The sequence below is a fragment of the Mustela erminea genome, chromosome 9, assembly GCF_009829155.1.
Source record: "Mustela erminea isolate mMusErm1 chromosome 9, mMusErm1.Pri, whole genome shotgun sequence".
In the NCBI taxonomy this organism is placed as follows: domain Eukaryota; kingdom Metazoa; phylum Chordata; class Mammalia; order Carnivora; family Mustelidae; genus Mustela; species Mustela erminea.
The window spans coordinates 24,182,857-24,203,029 of record NC_045622.1 but is presented as its reverse complement, the minus strand read 5'-3'; the positions used below and the strand labels follow the sequence as shown (position 1 = coordinate 24,203,029).

Here is a 20,173-nt window from a genome sequence, read left to right as displayed (position 1 = left end):
CTGGATAATTTTTGCACAACTTCGTAGCTCTTGATTTTATTTTCTAATAAAAGATATTATAGCCTTACAAGTTAACCAGCCAGCCTACAGCATCAGATGTAAAAACTATCTTTAATAACAATCTGCAGGCACTTGAAGCTTGTTTTCTAAGCAGTCTTTTCTGAGCCAGATGAGGGACCTGCTTTTTCCCCCCCATCTCTGTAGCAATTCAAGAGGAAATTGCAATCTTTAAGCACTTGGTTTCAGTTTTCCTTCTGAACCAGATGTGTTTTCTCCAGCATTTGCATGTGGGACAGAAGATCATGGATTGCCGTTTTGAAAAATGGAAGGCACCTACTTTTTAGTGATCAAATGGGGAGAGTTTGGCTTTCCGTATAGGATAACACAAGCTACTTTTTCACTCTCATTTTTTTTCCCAATTTCCCACCAGGAGCAGTTACCCATGACCCCCCTCAGGATTCCGTTCCTGTCAGTTCAGTCTCTCTTATCCCACCACCACCGCCTCCGAAAAACGTTGCCCGCCTGTTGGCGCTAGCGTTAGCTGAGTCTGCGCAGCAAGCCTCAACCCAGTCACTGAGGAGACCAGGGACTTCCCAGGCTGCTTACACAAATTACGGAGACATAGCAGTGGTTGCAGCAGAAGAGAAACTGCCTAGTTCCTACTCTAGCGTTACTCTAGATAAAGCCTATTTCCAAACTGATAGGCCAGCAGAGGAGTTCCACGTCCAGAACAATGTATCTGGGAACTGTGACCAGCCTATTCCAGATCTGGCCGCCACTGGGAATCTTACCTATGCCAGTGCAACGGAATCTGGGGAGCAGCTCCACCAGGCCGACTTTCCAGGGAATCATCCACATCGAACCTATTTACCTGGGGACCCAGACAAGGCCAGAATCACTTCAGTTCCCTTAACAGACTCTAAGTCGGATGATCCCCTGAGTTTCCCTGAAGATCAGTCTGGGAAGACCAATATGCCAACCGTCTCTTTTATGGAACAGGACCAGTGTCAGCTTCATTTCTACAGTGGAGATCAGCCTCCTTCGTATCTTGGTGCAGGTGTGGATAAACCCCATCATCACCCTTCAGAACTTGCAGACAAATCGCCCACACCTTCTAATTTGCCTCGGGACAAAAGCTACCCTCCTTCTGGGTCCCCTGAAGAGAATCCCAGCACGGCCGCCATGGCTTACATGACCGCTGCTCCCGCCACAGCCGAGATGAGCACCAGGGAAGCCAGCTGGGATGTGGCTGAACAAGCCACTGCAGCTGATTTCGCCACTGCCACCCTTCAGCGCCCTCCAAGGACTAATCGTCCCCTCCCACCGCCTCCTTCCCAGAGATCAGCCGAGCAGCTGCCGGTTGTGGGGCAGGTACAAACAGCCGCCAGTGTGGGACTGAATAATTCCCACAAGGTAAGAAGGGGAGGGAGTTGGGGAGATGAAATGTACTTTTTCCAAAGGTATGTCACTTTTCAGCAGGGTGTGCTGTTCCCTTTGAGTCAGATAGGACATTTATCTGAAGTCCTGTGGCAGTTTCCATGAAACCTTTGCTGTCTGAGGTTGGACCTGCCTTTGCGTTGATGCCAGTTTTTCTCTGAGGAAGGAGCAGTCCTTCAGTGATTCTAGTGCATACCTGCTGCCTTTTGTTCCTAAAGCATCCGGGTAGTTTCTTCGTAGAACTACAAGGAGCTCATGATCAAATACGTCAGACTGGGCTTCAGGTGTCAGGGCTGTGGGTTGGTCCCTGCACCTGCCTCCCGACTCCATCACTGATGAAGTGTGACTTTGGGCAAGTCGTTTTTAACCCACCCTCTGCCAGTGATTCACATCTGCACGGTGAATGTGCTTTATTCTCAATACATTTGGAAGGCTATCTGCCTTGCAGACTTTTTAGAAACGTAAGAGCTGACAGTGTTTTAGGTCATTTTGTTATTTCCTTAGCATAAGCCAGCAGGTTGTTTTATAATCAAGCTTCTGTTTTGATGAGAGAATATTGGATGCAGAAAGCCAAGATTTCTTTCTAACTTTCTCAGATTTTAAAAAAGTGCCCCATGTGCTTTGTGGTCATCTTGAACTAAAAGGACTTTGCTATCTAGACTTGAGTGGAGGATGCTATTTCTAGCAGCTGCTTCTCAGGGATAGCACATTTGCAGCCTTGCTGTGAGGTTCATGTTTGGCGTCAGCTGCTGTGGACCAGGGTGGAGTAGAGGGTGGGGAGTGACAGTAACCGATTGGTCTAATGTCTCTCGGACCAGTGTCACTATGCACAGCTGTGAGTCACTTCATAAATCTCTCCAGCTAGAATCAACCCTCTTTGTTTAACAAAATGTGCTTGGTGTTGAGACCAGTAGACTAGGTATATGTCTTTAAGCTTGACTATACTTTATGCCTCTCTTTTGATCTGGACACTAAGTTGCTGTCACAGGCAACCTCGCCTCACATTTAAAGCCTGTCACAAATTAGAACAGTTTCCCAAAGATGGCCATGGCTCTTGTACCAGGTGGCAGCACAGACTGCTTCCTGGACATGCGGGCAGATTAGCCTCCTGTCATGTCCAGCGCAACCACACGGCTTGGAGAGTTTCAAGCTACCATCCAGATAGCCTCAACTTGTGGGTTACAGATTGAATAGTAATTGATTCCAAGCTCATGATATAACTGTCTTTCAATAGGTTCAAGTGATTCCAGCTCCAGAGAGACCCCCTGACCCCAGAACCACGGACGATCCTGCACCCATCCTTGTCGGTGATGGCGGCGCAGCTGCTCAGTGTCCTGTTTCTGCCCCTGCTCTCCAACCGAGCCTTCCCGAAAAGGTGCGGGAGGGTGCCAGGGCCCCACCGCTGCACCTGCGCGCCGACTCTGTCCCCGTGTACTCCTCCTGTGGCTTTCCCATGCCAGTTCCTCCCACCAGGACGATGGAGAGTAAGATCGCCGCTGCCTTCCACTCCAGTGGCGCAGATGTTCCCAGCAGTTCCGGTTACCATCCCTTCGCCACCATGTCCCCAGCCTCTGTGGATGACGGTCTGCCTTTACCAATTCCCATCCCACAACCTAAGCATGCTTCACAGAAAACAACTTACTCCACCTTTGCCAGGCCTGATGTCACCCCTGAACCCTTTGGGCCAGAAAACTGTGTGCATTTCAGTATGAATCCCAACTGCCAGTACCGTCCCCAGAGCGTACCTCCACATCATAATAAATTGGAGCAACACCAAGTGTATGGTGCCAGATCAGAGCCACCAGCCTCCATGGGACCTCGTTATAACACATACATGGCCCCGGGAAGAAATGCATCTGGACACCACTCCAAACCATGCAGCCGAGTGGAGTATGTATCTTCTTTAGGCCCCACAATTAGGAGTAGTTGCTACCCTGAAGATATCCCCCCGTACCCTACCATCCGGAGGGTACAGTCTCTCCATGCCCCTCCATCTTCCATGATTCGCTCTGTTCCCATTTCACGGACAGAAGTCCCCCCAGATGACGAACCAGCCTACTGCCCAAGACCCCTGTACCAATATAAGCCATATCAGTCCTCGCAGGCCCGCTCAGATTATCACGTCACTCAGCTTCAGCCTTACTTCGAGAATGGTCGGGTCCACTACCGATATAGCCCCTACTCCAGTTCTTCTAGTTCCTATTACAGTCCAGAAGGAGCCCTGTGTGACGTGGATGCCTACAGCACGGTACAGTTGAGGCCCCTCCACCGTCTACCCAATCGCGATTTTGCCTTCTACAATCCTAGGCTGCAAGGAAAGCACTTGCACACTTACGCTGGTTTGCTCCCACGTCCCCGGGCCAACGTGACTGGCTATTTCTCTGGTAATGACCACAGCGTAGTCAACATGCCCCCAGCTGCTGACGTAAAGCACACATACACCTCGTGGGATCTCGAGGACATGGAAAAATACCGCATGCAATCCATCCGGAGAGAGAGCCGCGCTCGGCAGAAGGTGAAGGGGCCTGTTATGTCCCAGTATGATAACATGACCCCAGCCATGCAAGATGACTTGGGTGGGATCTATGTCATCCACCTCCGTAGTAAATCAGATCCTGGGAAAACTGGACTTCTCTCGGTGGCAGAGGGAAAGGAGGGGCGACATCCAACCAAGGTCGTCAGTCCTGAGGGAGAGGACCGCTTCTATAGAAAGCATCCAGAGCCAGAGTTCGATAGAGCCCACCACCATGGAGGATACGGCAATGGACCGCCAGAGAAACCCACTCTCCCTCAGAAGCAAAGTAGCCTCAGGAACAGGAAGCTTCACGACATGGGTTGTAGTCTCCCTGAGCACAGGGCCCATCAGGAAGCAAGCCATAGGCAGTTATGTGAATCAAAAAATGGGCCGCCATACCCGCAAGGAGCTGGCCAGTTAGATTATGGGCCCAAAGGGATTCCAGACACTTCTGAGCCAGTCAGCTACCATAACTCTGGAGGGAAATACATTACATCAGGGCAGGAGTCTCTCAGACTGAACCACAAAGAGGTGAGGCTCTCCAAAGAGCTCGAGAGGCCTCGGGCTAGGCAGCCTCCTGCCCCAGAGAAACACTCCAGAGACTGCTACAAGGAGGAGGAGCACCTCCCCCCGTCAGTAGTCCCACCCCCGAAACCGGAGAGGAGTCATAGTCTGAAACTCCATCATACTCAGAACGTAGAGAGGGACCCCGGTGTGCTGTACCAATACCAAACACATGGCAAGCGCCAGAGCAGTGTGACTGTTGTGTCCCAGTATGATAACCTGGAGGGCTACCACTCCCCACCCCAGCACCAGCGAGGAGGCTTTGGAGGAGGAGCAGTGGGAACCTATGTGCCCTCTGGCTTTCCCCACCTGCAAAACAGGACATATGCTACAGCTTTGGGCCAGGGGGCCTTCCTGCCCACAGAGTTGTCTTTGCAGCACCCTGAAACACAGATTCATGCAGAATGAGCCCTGGAGCAATAGAGTTGAAGCAGCCTCTGCTGGACAGTGGACTGTTCTATTTTTTTCAGTAACCAAAAAGATTAAAAAAAAAAAAAAAAAAAGCTACAATCCCCTCCCTCCCCGACCACATTAAAAACAACAACAACAACCAAGAAAAATCACCATCTTTTTCCCCTTCCCTGCTTCATCACCATCTCTTCCATCTCTAGGCTGTGATTTTTGTCATTAAAAGAGATCTGAATGATTGTAAAGCACTGTGTTGAAAACCTAGTGAAGAAGTTTGTCACAGACCATACTTGCCGTATGGGGCTAATGTGTCAGAGCCTGAGGACTGCCTTTAACTGAATTTGAATTTAACCTTGTCCTTCTTAATATTTGCTACACAGCGCAAAGCGGTTTATGTCTAGTTCCTGGTAGGCTTTTGCATTTTTGTTGCATTTCTACTAACTTTCTCAGTAGCCATGCAGCTTGCCCAGGTCGCCACTCGGTTTTTGTCCCTTTATTCTCCCTGACTTTGAAGGGTTTCGTGCGTTAAGTTACAGTGGAGAAAAACTTCTCCCTTATCCTTCAGATGAGTCTGGCAGACAATTCGCACATTATAATTTAAAAAATAGTAATAAAGGAATGAAGACTTTAAGCATCTAATAAAGACCCATTGTAAAATGTCAGGCCATTTAGATCCAGGCTGAACCACGTATTTTACGTTCTTACTTCTCAGAGTCGTTCCTCGCAGTGCAGTGGGCAGGCTGACGTCAGCTGCAGAAGGGATTCTAAAGTCAGGAGTAAAGAAACTTCTTAGGCAGAAGTCTGTGAACGTCGTTAGCACTGTAAAACCCTGTCAGTGCTTCTAACGTGTCGCCTGCTTTCAGTTTTTTGTTTTTTTTTTTTCTCAATAATATTTGGTAAATAGTAATCCTGGTAAAACATTTCATGTCATTTGTTCTCCTAAAGCAACTTTTTTTTTTCTTTTTCCCAAATTGGGGTGGGGGAAAAAACCCAGCATGACTTGACTGGATAGATACACATAATTTATCATGATTACACATTTACGTGTTGATTTTTGTTTCTGAACTAGAGTACAGGTTTCTTAGGGACTGTTAAAGAGGCGATGAATTATTTGTTAGCTGAAAGCCCCTGCAACAGTTTCACTCCGCACACCGCCTCATCTCAGCAGTCAAAATCCCGGTCTGTGACCGTGTACGTCCTAAGGGACCTGTGTGCCATGCGCTCACAGTCTTCCTGTAATTGCCATTTTTACACCAGCATTTCAGGTCTAGTCCTTACAAGCCCGTGGGCATGTTACATGTGTGGAATACCCTGGACTTCCTTTTGAAAGTCACATTCTGGTCGGACAGCTGTCTGGCCTGCCTCCACTCCCATCTTCTCCCACCCCCTCCCCCTGCTCCAACAATGTCCACACCAGACCGACCAGGCCGTCCTGTATTAACAAACAAGTTTAGATTGTCCTTGCATTCCATAACTCTCAATCATACTTGAGTTTTATACATTCACATGTTTTAAAAGCTCAGTTTGTAGAAGACACTAGGAGAATATCATTCCATTTACTGGATGATTGCTGCTCTGGCTTTTTAAAACTTGGAATTAACTTTTCTTTAGAGCAAAGGAAGAAATCTTTTTAAGAGGCTAAATTCATGCTGCTATTATTGCTGTGAAGTTGTATAAAGATTAGGATTCATGCCAGTTCTTTCTTTTTTTTTTTTAATTTAAAAGAAAATCATGTGATTGCATATTAAGGGTTTATATTTAGAAAAAAATAAAGTTTTAAGAACACATTTATTTATATGTGGAAATACTCTATAAGGTTTTGTTTTGTCTCCCCAGAGGTGATGAGAGGAATTCCTTCAGTAAAGATCATGGTAGCAGTCTGGACACACTGACCCGTGAAAGGTCTGTGGGCATGTCTCTCCATCAAGCACGCAGACCCAATCAGCAGAATCACAGTTAGGGAACCTAATAGGATATTTCCTTTTAGCACAGAAACACATCAGGTGCTACATACAGGAGTTGGATCCTTGGCGAATATGCAGCGCTTTTTTTTCTTTTCTGTTTTAACCTTAACCATCTTGTGTCAGGTAGACAACCCATGGCCCCTCTGAGATCACACACACCCCGTAAGTTCTCACCAGCAGCATGGAGCACAGGAAGGAGCCGGTATGACGAGGAGGTACAGATGGCGTTAGTAACTGAGAGCCCAGAAGGAAGCCGCTGAAGAGTCCTGTCCAGTTTTAAAATTTGTGGATTTGTGGTCACACACATTGTTTACTCCTGAACCTAAGTCTATTTCATGACTACTGAGGTGAATTCCTCAAAACAATTACTTTATTTATGTCCTATGGGCTTAGAAATATCAGGTGAATATTTGGAATACAGAATAATGACCCCAATTACTGGTATAATTGTGAAACACCAACTTTAGGTAAAATCCAGAGTTGTTTCATTTAATGTATGTGGAAATGGCCTTAACTTTGGATCCAGTTTTTTGAGGGACTTTGCCTATATCTTTCCCCAGAAATCGCACAGCAGGTCACTGTGAACCAGGTGAACTCAGCACTGTTCACCTTGTGTGTGACTTCACAGTAATATTCAAATTATGATCAAGGAAATGGAGCTGCCTAATGCATTAAACCCATAATTTAATTCTACTGGTATTTTTATAACCATGTCTCCAAATTTTATTTTTTTTTTATTATTATTATTATTATTATTATTATCATTATTATTTTGCAAAACTCTGATGTCACAGTTTGGTTTGATTGAAACAAATATTCCCTGGATGTCTAACCAGAGACTTTGCTAATAGCCCCCGAGGTGCCATTTTCTTATTAATTTCACCCGACTTAACTGTATTCAGTTTTCTTTTAAGGATGGTCCCATGGATAGGGCCCGCACACTTTCAAAATGGCAAAGCATTTTGTTTTTAAAGTCGGGGTCAGGTTGAAAAAGTCTAGCACTGACTCTGTCGACAGGCGGGACCGTCCATCAGTGTGAGCAGATGTAGAACGGGAGGAAACCACATTTGAAGCAGCAATGGATGCATACAATGTAAATTGGAAATTTGCCCCTTGAGTTTAAAAATTAGGAGCCTGCAAAGTCCATTTATCTGTTCCCAGCCCTGTTCGTCAGTCACCCTTCATTATGTTGGCAAAGTATCATCTGAGCAGTGTGTGTAAGGAAATAATGAAAGCAAACGTATGTCAGAAAGTTTACTTCCAAATGGTTAGAGGCATGTGATTTTCAGTACTGTGTGTTACGGAAACGTCAGGAATGGTATATTTTAATGTCCGTGTGCACAGAGGGTCTTTTTTCCTTTCCTGATTAGTACTGTTAGTGTTCAAAGAATAAAACTGGTTGTTTTACAGTTTAGATTCTAAGGTAGCAAAACCTGATTTTCCAGCCATGACCTGCATGAGAGAAGCACCCTAGGAAGTCTTAGATCATACTTTTGAGTTCTTAACTTTAATTTATATAGTGTTTTTTTTTATGTTTTAATATTTTTGTGAACTGGTGTAAATTGTTAATGCATATAAGCTTGTGTATTTTTGTAAATAGTTTTGTGATTTATTTCCTGACCCATATGTAAATATTTAGAGTCTCATTTCTTCAAAACTTATTTGAAGCTGAGTTGTGGGCTTGGGTTTTGTTCGTTTCTTGTTTTGGTTGGGGGAGGGGGGGAGAGAAGAGATTTTGTACTCCAATAATCCAGATGGAGATATCTTGTGGTTTAAAGCAAATGTCCCACTGAAAGCAATTCAAATATCAACAAAATTATTTCAGGTTAAAACAGACTTCTTTGTGTATGTGTTTCCTTTTTGCCATAATATGACTATAACAAAATGGGGTAATCGGGGATATTCAAAAAGGTAAGTGTGTAACAGAGATCATTATACCGAACGGTATATATTATTTGAGGGAAGGGATTTAATTTTATTTATCTATCTGCTACAGTGTGCTGCTGGGCCAGGTTTTCCCCAGGTCAGACAGGTTGCTCTGTGCTGGGAAGTGTAGACAGGAACCCATACCTGACTGCTGTGGCCTGACTCCCAAGCTGCCAGTTTTCAGGAAACTGGATTGGCTTCTGAGCTCAGGATTCTCCACAGGGGAGTTCTAAATAGCAAGCATATTTCTGAAGATTCCCTCGAAGCATCTCAGACATTCTGTTGACTTTTCAGAGAGAAGAGACCAGAAAAGAGTGTCCTCTCCTACACTCCGTGGCAGGCTGGTTTGTGGCAACACAAGTTCTGCACATAATCTAGCCACGTGGCCAGGGATCTAGAGCACATTGCTGTGCAAAAGTTCTTCTCAAAAATATGTCTACATTGGCCGCTTTTTAAAAAAAAAATAGTATTTGTTTGACAGAGATCACAAGTAGGCAGAGAGGCAGGCAGAGAGAGAGAGAGAGAGAGAAGCAGGTTCCCCACTGAGCAGAGAGCCCGATGCGGGGCTCGATCCCAGGACCCTGGGATCATGACCTGAGCCAAAGGCAGAGGCTTTAACCCACTGAGCCACACAAGTGCCCCTGGCCACGGTTTTTTGAAGGAGGAAAAGACCCCTCGATATTCAGCTATTGAAATCTTAGTTTTTCTATTGGGAGTCATAAATTACAAATTATTCTGCATTCTGAATTACGGGGGCCTTTCCTTTTTGCCTGTAGCAGGAAAAGTTGCCTGGTTAGTACAGACAACCCTGGCGAGCCTGTGTTTTCTGCGTACCTGCACACCACATTGCAGACTAAAAGCAAAGGAGCAACTTTGCTCTCAGCGAATGTTCCAGACTTGAACATGTGTTCCCGTGGAAGTGGTTCTGATGGGATTAAAGAAAAGACCTGTATGACATTCCCACCAGGTCTTCTTTACCAGTAATTTCATCACCAAATTTACTTCATATTGATGAAAGTATGGTACTTACTTTTTAAAAATGTGTATTTTTCATTGAAGAATCAGTGGCAGATACATTCATGGCATTTGAGATTTTACTTAAATGTGGTATTCAATGGGAAAAGGCACATACATTTTAAAATACTGTTGATTCCCCATTGCAACAAAACCACGGGCATCTACAAACACCCAAACTAAGACATTCGAGTTGGTTATGTTTCTCAAATAGTTGAGACTGTATGTCTTGAAGATTGTGAGGCTTAATTTTTTATTTTAAGTATTTTAATTAAAATACTACCAGCATATTTTTTTTTAATTTTTTACTAACATATAATGTATTATTTGTTTCGGGGGCACAGGTCTGTGATTCATCAGTCTTACACAATTCACAGCACTCACCATAGCACAGACCGTCCCCAATATCCATTTCCCAGCCACCCCATCCCTCTGACCCTCCACCCCTCAGCAACCCTCAGTCTGTTTCCTGAGATTAAGAGTCTCTTATGGTTTGTATCCCTCTCTGGTTTCATCTTGTTTCATTTTTTCCTCTCTTCCCCTATGATCCTCTGTCTTGTTTCTCAAATTCCTCATATCAGTGAGATCATATGATAATTGTCTTTCTCTGATTGACTTATTTCACTCTAGTTCCATCCATGTTGTTGCAAATGGCAAGATTTCATTTTTTTGATGGCTCCATAGTATTCCATTGTGTGTATGTATATATATATATATATATATATATATATATATATATATATATATACCATATCGTCTTTATCCATTCATCTGTTGATGGACATCGAGGCTCTTTCCATAGTTTGGCTATTGTGGACGTTGCTACTATAAACATTGAGTTGTGCATGCCCCTTCGGATCACTACATTTGTATCTTTGGGGTAAATACCCAGTAGTGCAATTGCTGGGTCTTGGGTTAGATCTATTTTCAGCTTTTTGAGAAACCTCCATACTGTTTTCTAGAGTGGCTGCACCAGCTTGCATTCCTACCAACAGTGTAGGAGTGTTCCTTTCTTCTAACAGACCAAAATATACCCTAAATCTAGTGTATACCTTTGTTCTATTCACCTGCCTGATCACATTCTCTCCCTTTTTTTTATTCTTCCTTTTTCAACCAACTTATCAATTCCTTCTTTAAAATCTTTTTACTTTTTACAGCCATATTCCATCCCTTCATTGTATTTACCCTTATTTTTGTGTATATATATTTCTCTAAAATTTTGGGAGGCAGGTTCTTCTAACAGACCAAAAATACACTCAAAATCTAGTGTGTGGCTCTGTTCTATTCACCTGTCTGATCATATTTTTCATGTATTTTTTTTTCTTTTCCCCTGGGTCTCAGATCTCTTCTGATTTGTTTACTGTATATTTTTCTGGGGTCTTTGTTGCCCTTTTAGCATTTTGCTCTCTCATTCATCTCTTCTTCTCTGGACAAAATGACAAAACGAAAGAACTCACCTCAGAAAAAAGAACAAGGGCAGTACTGACTGCCAGGGACTTCATCAATGTGGACCTTAGTAAGATGTCGGAACCAGAGTTTAGAATGACGATTATAAAGGTACTAGCTGGGCTTGGAAAAAGCACAGAAGATACTAGAGAATCCCTTTCTGGATAAGTGACAGAACTAAAATCTAACCAAGTTGAAATCAAAAAGTTTATTAATGAGGTAAAATAAAAAATGGAGGCTCTAACTGCTAGGACAAATAGGGCAGAAGAGAGAATAATACAGAAGAGCAAATGATGGAGAATAAAGAAGCTAAGAAAAAGGACTACTGGGTCATGAGGGGAGAATTCAAAAGATAAGTGATACCATAAAATGTAGCAATATTAGAATAATTGGGATCCCAGAGGAAGAAGAAAGAGGGGGGCAGAAGGTATATTGGAACAAGTTACACTGGAGAACTTCCCTAATTTGGGAAAGAAAACAGGCATCAAAATCCAGGAGGTACAGAGAGCCCCTCAAAATCAATAAAAATAGGCCAACACCCTAACATCTAATAGTAAGACTTACAAATCTCAGAGACAAAGAGAAAATCCTGAAAGCAACTTGGGCCAAGAGGTTTGTAACCTACAACAGTAGAAACATTAGATTGGCAGCAAACTTATCCACAGAGACCTGGCAGGCCAGAAAGGACTGGCATGATATATTCAGCATAGTAAGTGAAAAGAATCTGCAGCCAAGAGTACCTTATCCAGCTAGGCTGTCACTGAAAATAGAAGGAGAGTTAAAAAGCTTCCAGGACAAACAAAAACAAAGAATTTGCGACCACCAAACCAGCCCTACAAGAAATGTTGAAAGGGGTCCTCTAAGCAAAGAGAGATCCTAAAAGTAACATAGACCAGACAAGAACAGAGACAATGTATAGTAACAGTCACCTTACAGGCAATACAATGGCATTAAATTAGTATCTTCCAATAGTTACCCTGAATGTAAATGGGCTGTATGACAGGGTATCTGATTGGGTAAAAAAAAACAAGACCCATTCATGTGTTGTCTGCAAGAAACTCATGTTAGACCCAAAGACAACTCCAGATTTAAAGTGAGGCAATGGAAAACAATTTACCATTCTAATGGAATCAAAAGAAAATTGGGGTGGTAATCCTCATATCAGACAAATTAGGTTTTAAGCCGAAGACTGTAAGAAGAGATGTGAAAGGACACTGTATCATACTTAAAGGGTCTGTACAACAAGATCTAACAATTGTAAACATTTATGCCCCTAACGTGGGAGCAGCCAATTATATAAGCCAATTAATAACCATCAAAGAAGTGCATCAAAAATAATTCAATAATAGTAGGGGACTTTAACACCCTCCTCATTGAAATGGACAGATCATCTAAGCAAAAGATCAACAAGGAAATGAGGGCTTTAAATGACACACTGGACAAGAATATGTTTTAAACTACAAACTTTGCTGCCATTATACCTAAAGACTCATCACATACATACAGATATCCATAGTATAATGATACCCTTGGGGACATATTGAGATATAAGGAGTGTTGGAGTGTTTGCTTCTGTTCCAAGGTCTCTACACCACTCTCCTAGTCTTGCTTTTTTTTTTTTTAAATTTTCTATATCTTTTCTTTCTGCTCTTACTTCTTGCTGTTGTCTACAAACTACCTCTAAACTTCCTCTTCCTCTAACCATTCAAAATAAAAAAGCTTGTCAAAATGGTGAGCAAAAGAAACTTTGGACTGGGGCCCAGAAAGATTAGGACTTTGTGTCTCCTATTTTTCATTACTTGGAACCTCTTGATCATTTCTCCTAGCAAAGTGCCGGAGTAGCCAAGTTTCAGGAAGTGAGATATTACTGTATAAGTTGAGATGTGTACAATATTACTGTATTAGAAGGGAGAATGAAACCAAGAGTATGGGAGTTCTCCCTTCACGTGACATTCTGTGAGAAAGATATATGATTAGATCCCAGCATTTTCTCTGTTAGTAACTGCAAAGTATTTCTCTGTGCGAGTGCCTAGGAGACCTCTAGCATCCACTGGGAACACCAGGGGGAAAGAAGAGAAGAGTGTTAGGCACACAGACAGCTTTGACTGTCCCTGAGTCATTCAGTTAGTGTGTGTGTGTGTGTGTGTGTGTGTGTGTGTATTTTAATTTCCTAAAAACATTTTGAAAAGCATCATGAGATTTCTTAGCCACTTGTTCATGTTTTAAACTGGACAAGTGGTTGTTAAAAACACCGGAAAGTTAGTGAAACATTAGATTTCTTGGGCAACCACCAGATAGCCTAATTAATCAGGTCTGGCTTGGACTCCAGAATCCACAGTTTTAGCATCCATTACATGTGATTCTGGTCCAGAGGGATGATCAGTACTGATCCAGACAGCATCTTTAATGGCCTTTTCCAAAAGAGAAACCATTTTCTACTTCATTTAGCTTTACCACTTTTTCCCCATTCATACCTTGGTTCCCTATCACTTAGTACGCTAGAACCCAAATTTATCTTTCATTTCCCTGTCCCCAGTGGTTAAATATCGAGCCTAGACTCAATTATTTATAACAATGACACATAGAAATTAGGACTAATTGAGCTGACAACATAGAAAGCAATTCAACATTCTCTAAAACAGGTAACATCAAAACCGATTACCGCAGCACTGGTTCCAATTATGTGCTTACGTAGTTCTTGTGTGTGGGGACATTTAGGCTGGTTAGGAAGTGTATGTAGTTAGTGCATGCTGTCAATGCTCCAAACACTGTGTTCATGGAAACAACTCTTAGAACCAAGTGATGCACACTCCTTTCTCACCAAAAACCTTTAAAAAAAAATTACCAGCACATAATTAGCTTATATATTTTAATCAATTGTGGACAACAATATAGTGCTATTTTTAACAGCTAAGGACAGTTAACACTATGCTTACTCTACTCTCTTGCCTGTCCCAGCTGTAAGCATTTTACAGCTATCGACTCCTTTGTTCCTCCTAGCCCGTTGGTTTATAGATGAAGCCAAGACACAAGGTTGAACTCTGCCTGCTGTCAAACAGCTCATGAGTGTTGGAGCTGAAATTCAAACCCAGGCACTCTCAAAGTGAGTTTATGTTCTAATAAAAGCAGACTTTGAAGTTGGGTAGTTGAATCCTGACTGCTACTTACTAATTCTAAAACCCTCACTGAGCTACTAAACCCTTCTAAACTATTTCTGAAACTCTTACTAAGCCATGGCTTTCTCATCTCTGAAATGAGAAGAGAGCTTACCGTTCCTGTGAGGGCTAATTATGCAACAGAGGTCTCAGGAGGGCTTAGGGGGAGAGCAGGTACCCAACAGAAGTGGGACAAGACCTTACCCCAGCTACAGGAAAGAGGTCTCTATTATGTGCATATAATTGTTTCATTAAGAATTTAATTATACAGGGCGTCTGGGTGGCTCAGTCGTTAAGTGTCTGCCTTTGGCTAAGGTCATGATCCCAGGGTCCTAGGATTGAGCCCCGCATTAGGCTCCCTGCTTGACGGGGAGCCTGCTTCTCCCTCTCCCACTCCCCCTGCTTGTGTTCCCTCTCTCACTGTGTCTCTGTCAAGTAAAATAATAATAATAATTATTATTATTATTATTTAATGATACAACTAACTCAACTGAGTCAGAAACTGGAAGGTTTCTCATAGTTGGCAGATCTCTTTCAGGAAGATTCTCAGCAAGTCGATACGCAAGACATAACAAGTTGATTAAAATGAAACTTCACAGTGAAGTTTGGAGTATGAAGAAAGCCCTTATTTTTTGAAAATATTTTGTGGTTTTTCAGGGGAAACCTTTATGCAGATAACAGTGATGATTACAGATCATGCCTACCTTCTGCGTTAGAACTACGTTCTCTCCATGTCATTCCATTAATTCTTAGAGCTGCAGTTCAGGAAATGATCTTAGGAAGACACATGAGCTGCGTCTTCTCTGCCAGGGCAGTGACTTTCTGCAAGCCTCACTGTCTTGTACCTCCCTGAGCATCCGCCGGCCCAGAACTATGCACCGTGGCAGGAACAGAACGAGCCCTCTGCTTCGATGAGAACAGTAGGGGGAAACCGGTGCAGCATTTTACAAGAGTTGCCAAACAGAGGTGGCTTTAACTGTCTCTCCAGTTTTGAATGGCAATACTTGGTAAATAACAAAGGGCCTTCCCCTTGTTCTTAAATACATAGACATTTTTCCTGATTCAACGTGTGTTAAACAAAATGACCAGCCAGAGAAGAGAGTGATTGGATACTAACTAAAAGATCTGACAATTTATTGATCAATATTAGGTACCAGGCTAGTCTATTTTTACATAAATTAATATAGCTCAGTCTTCCTAACAATGATGTGAAGTAGCATTATTGCTTTAAAAAAAGATTTTTTTTTTACGTATTTGACAGACAGATCACAAGTAGGAAGAGAGGCAAGCAAAAATGGGGGTGGGGGGTGGGGAAGCAGTCTCCCTGCTGAGCAGCAAGCCCAATGCCGGGCTCCATCCCAGGACTCCGGGATCATGACCTGAGCTGAAGGCAGAGGCTTAACCCAATGAGCCACCCAGGCGCCCCAGCACTATCATTTTTATTGTCCTTTTACAGATAATGAAACTGAGGCCCAGAAAATTTAAGCAATGTGCCCGAGTTCGTATCTCTGTAGTTGTTCTGTTTCTTTGCCTTTTTTAGGGAGAGAGCCCAGGATGAGGTGGTGGGCAGAAAGAGAGAGAATCTCAAGCAGACTCCCTGATGAGCCCAAGGTGGGGCTCAATCTCACGACCCTGAGATCATGACCTAAGCTGAGATCAAGAGTCAGAGGCTTAACAAACGGAGCCCCCAGGCACCCCGAGCCTGTGATTTTTATGGGCATGCTACGCTACCTTCCCAAAGTGGATCTTCAAAGATTGTGAACACCCTTACACAAGTGGTGAAGACACCATGCTACTGATTTGCAGGAAATCAACTCCTTCCTATCAGGCTGGGCTGGCCCTCTGCTGTAGTAACATCACCACAATCTCAGTACCTTAACACAACACAGGTGTATTTCCTGCTCAAGCGAACTTGGCTTCAGGTCCAGGTGACTCTTCTGGGTGGCGGTCCTCTGTGTGGCCCCACAGCCCGTTGGGGTGAGGGCAGCTTCCCCATCCTTTAGCCAAATCGTCTGATACATATTCTTGGGAAGCTGTGGCAGGCGAGGAGAGAACAGCAGGGTCTTGCACAAAGTGGTTAAAATGTGGCCCAGAAGTAACTCAGGTTGTTCCTGCTCAGAGCTTATGAGCCAGAACTCGTTTCAAGGCCCTGCCCAAACACGGGGAAGGAGGCACTTGGAGGCAGTCTGCCATGTGTCTGGAAGCAGAGCCCAACAGGGCAGCGGTGAGCAGCACCAGCGTCGGCCGCCCCACCAGGCTCTCCTCTTCGGTTCTCGCGTCCCGTTAATTACAGACAACTGCGTCGTAGTTCGGGAAAATACTGCTGCATTTAAAAGCCCCTGAGACGGGGTCAAGGAATAACAGTTCTTTGGACAAAAGAAATCGAGGGGCAGTGTTAGGTCGGCAGGTCTCCTGGTGAGGTGTCACTTTGGGTGGTTCCCAAATGGTAGCAAGACATTGGCCCTGCACCCACAGGTTTCTGATCGTAGATCAGAGAAAAGCTTCCATAAGCCAAGCGATGGCGTGTCTTGCTCCAGTCCCAGAGAAATGGAGGAAGGCTCGCTAAGGAGCCACCGTGGTCCGTGAATCCTGTGAATCACCCTTCCTCTGCCCTCTCACTGACTCACCGACCTCCTCTCCTCCTTCCACAAACGTACCAAGTCGGCTTCCATCTCAGATGACAGTCCTCCGCCAGCAACGCCCAGGTCCCAGATTTTCATGTGACTTGCTCTCTCACACTATGTCTTTGACCAGATGTCACCTCCTTGGCAAAGGCTTCCCTTGACCACCCTAGGCGAAGCAACCCCGGTTACTCTCTCCGTCTACTCACTCTGCTTTCTCGTGCTCCCTGTCTGAGAGCTATTCCTCCTCCAGAGTGTGAACTCCAAGAGCGCAAGAACTGTGTCTTGTTCACTCTTGGGTCCTAGTGCTGAAACAGTGCCACAATGTGCATCGATGGTTGTTGAGCGGATGGGCTGATGGATCTATTTTCCACAGTAAGGCAGTGGAGGGCAGGTACTCAGAAACAGTTCGGGTACTGGAATAGAACAGATTGTCTTTCTTCAGCAGCAGAATGAAGCCAGCATCACTTGTCTGGTTGATGTCCATATGCTACAAACACGTTTGCACTAGCAGTGTTGCTCGACGGCCCCAAAAGGAAAGCAAGGAGGCTTAGATGATCTCAGCTACTGGGATGAGAACTAATCAGAAAATCTTTTTAAAGGAGGTCGGCTTTGAAAACTGGAAAGTAGGGAAAGGGAGTTGCCTGGAAGAGAAGAATGGAGATGTTCTGAGTGTCCAGGAGTGCTTTCTTCCCATACTCCCATGTGCCCTACAAAGCATCTTAGGGTTTGGGCCCAAGAAGATGTTATGAATGTAGGTCATGGCAAATTTGGAAGAGAAGAGGAAACTGAGCCTTGGATAGTTTTCCACAAACCTCTATAGTAAGTAACCTGTGTACCAAGGGATAGTAGAATCTGGGGAAACATAAATGAGCTAGTTTCTGAATGTCACCTTCTCCAAGCTACAGGAGTTTTGAAGGGGATTGCTAGAACATTTCATGATGTTTCCTAACCATACAGGATAAAGTTATTGGAAGTCCTGAGCCTTGGAAGCTTCAAGAACTCTCCGAAAGTAATTGCCACAGGCTCTAGATTTCACTGTTGCCTGGCCCCTCCTGATCTAGAAGCTACCCCTTCCCTTGGCGGTCCTCTCAGTGCCACGTGGCAAGTTTTTTTACACTGATTATGGTGGGAAATGGTTCTCTTCCTACCAGAGCTTATGATTATTAGGGTGCCAAAGGCTATCTTGATTTTTTTATTTTTATGGTCCTTTTCTTTAAACAAACAAACAAACAAACAAAAAAACCAAAACCTAAGACACGGAGGAGGGGCTTCCTCGGTGCTAGGCAAAAGCACCCAATGTTGGACTCAGAAAATACTTTGCTACATGAATAACAAATGACTGTTGCAGGATAGAGTACTGACGGCATCACCGTTCTACCGTTCTACTTCAAGGTCATCTTGGCTCTCTGGGATGTTTCCCCCTTATACAAATGGACACCTTTTCCCCCTATCTTCACTAACGTGATGTTTGTTCAAAGACGTCCTTAGGACCTCATGCCCTGGCTCTTCCCAAGCTCCTTGGCAACATGTTTAGCAAAACTGTAACTCACTAGTACAGAGAAAGAGGGGAGACTGGGTGCCGGGAGGCAGCCAGCGTATGAGTCAGCCCAAGGTCTGCACACCTCCCAGAAGAAAGGAGTTGACACTTGTTCTCATTGACCCTACATGGTGGAAGCAATCAGAAATGGATCACCACCCAGCAAAGATGTTGTAGGAGGAGGGGTGGAAACATTAGGCGGGTCATCTGAGCAAACCTTTGAAGTCCTCCCCAACCTGGAGGCTGTGTGGTATCTGTGAAGTCCCAAGGATTGGAGGTCAGTGCCACCTGGAGGTCGTTCGGGGCTGCCGGCTCTGCTGCCCAGTGAGCACCCTGCTCTCTCTACCCGCAGTGCTCTTATTCCCCTCCCTCTGGGTGGCATCTGCCCCCTCATAGACTTCCAGCAGCACTTTGATCCAAACTCTTCCCTCTGGCCTATATGATCTGGCTTTCTGACTTCGCCCTGATTTCTCTCTCTCATTACAATTAGACACTGGCTTCTTTTAAAATTTCTGCCCCAGGTTCCTTGTATATACTCTTCTCTCTGCCTGGAATGCTCTTCAAAAGGGAGGTCACTTCTCTTCCCTGAGATCTCCCTGCACCAGAGAGGCCTTCCTTAATGTCCCAGTTCGAGGTAGCTGCTCAATCATGTCACCCTCTTAATACTCTAAATAGCACTTATCACTCAGAAATTATTTGTAATTACTAGTTTGTCTAGCAATTGTCTATCTCATCACTGATTTGTAGGTAAGCTCCATCAGCACTTTGCACACGGTCTGTACTCCAGTAGGTTTGCTGAAGGAGCAGGCGGACGAATGAAGGATGTTTAAGAAACATCACGGAAACAATAATTTCAGAGAACTTCGTTACTTTCCTACTGCTCAGCCCCCCACGAGAAGACTGTCCTGTGTAACCACAAGGGGTCTCTTCCTGTGCTGTTGGGCCTCGACAGGCCAACTGCCCAGAAATCAAAACAGCCACCAGATGGTGCTGTTGACACACTTTTCAATCACAAGGATTCCCGTGTCTAGGCAGGGTCCTCCCGACCTGATTCAACAGGCTGCTGCTTTTTTCTGTATTTCCTTTCCTCCCTCTCCCCTCCCTCAACTTGCCCCGCCCTGACTTTTTTACCTGAGCAGTTGAAAGGGCAGTGGCCTGCAGCAAATGCTGGGAGCTGACAGGAGGAGCTGCTTCCTTGGAATCAGCCTGAAAAAGGAAGGGTAAGGTTTGAAGGGCGCCGCACAGGACTTGGATGAAAATGTCATGTCTGGAGATCTCTCACAGGGGCTGGCTTTCACTGTGAGATTCCATCATTTCAAGGGATGATTTTATGATTTTAAGGTTTCCTGTTTTCAGGAAATAGCATAAACTGTGTCGAGCCTGGCTTCTCTGTTGCCAAAGCTGGGTGCACGCCGGAACTCCCTGTGGAGCTGTTCTAAGATACAGATTTCTACACGCCACTAAATCAGGTGTCTCTTTGATGCCAGAGAAGTTGTATTTTTACAAAGAACTCTCCAGAAGATTCAGTGTCATCCCTCCGGTTTCCCTTCTAGGCCCTGTCAGTCCTGCCTTGTCCGGGCTTA

At 44.4% G+C, this 20,173-nt stretch overlaps 1 protein-coding gene across 7 annotated transcripts in view; it reads left to right on the top strand.

The window, feature by feature from the left end:
• ARHGAP32 (Rho GTPase activating protein 32) overlaps positions 1-7,975 on the top strand; it is a 296,673-nt gene extending 288,698 nt beyond the window's left edge. For 6 of the 7 annotated variants that reach the window (XM_032356450.1, XM_032356448.1, XM_032356449.1 and 3 more), the window contains 2 exons: positions 431-1,413; positions 2,672-4,924. In XM_032356450.1, the coding sequence (XP_032212341.1) occupies positions 431-1,413; positions 2,672-4,924 (3,236 nt within the window). Of the gene's footprint in view, positions 1-430; positions 1,414-2,671 lie in introns of all 7 variants that reach the window. The other variant, XM_032356447.1, reaches the window with a different exon arrangement.
• The last annotated feature ends 12,198 nt before the right edge of the window (positions 7,976-20,173 follow it).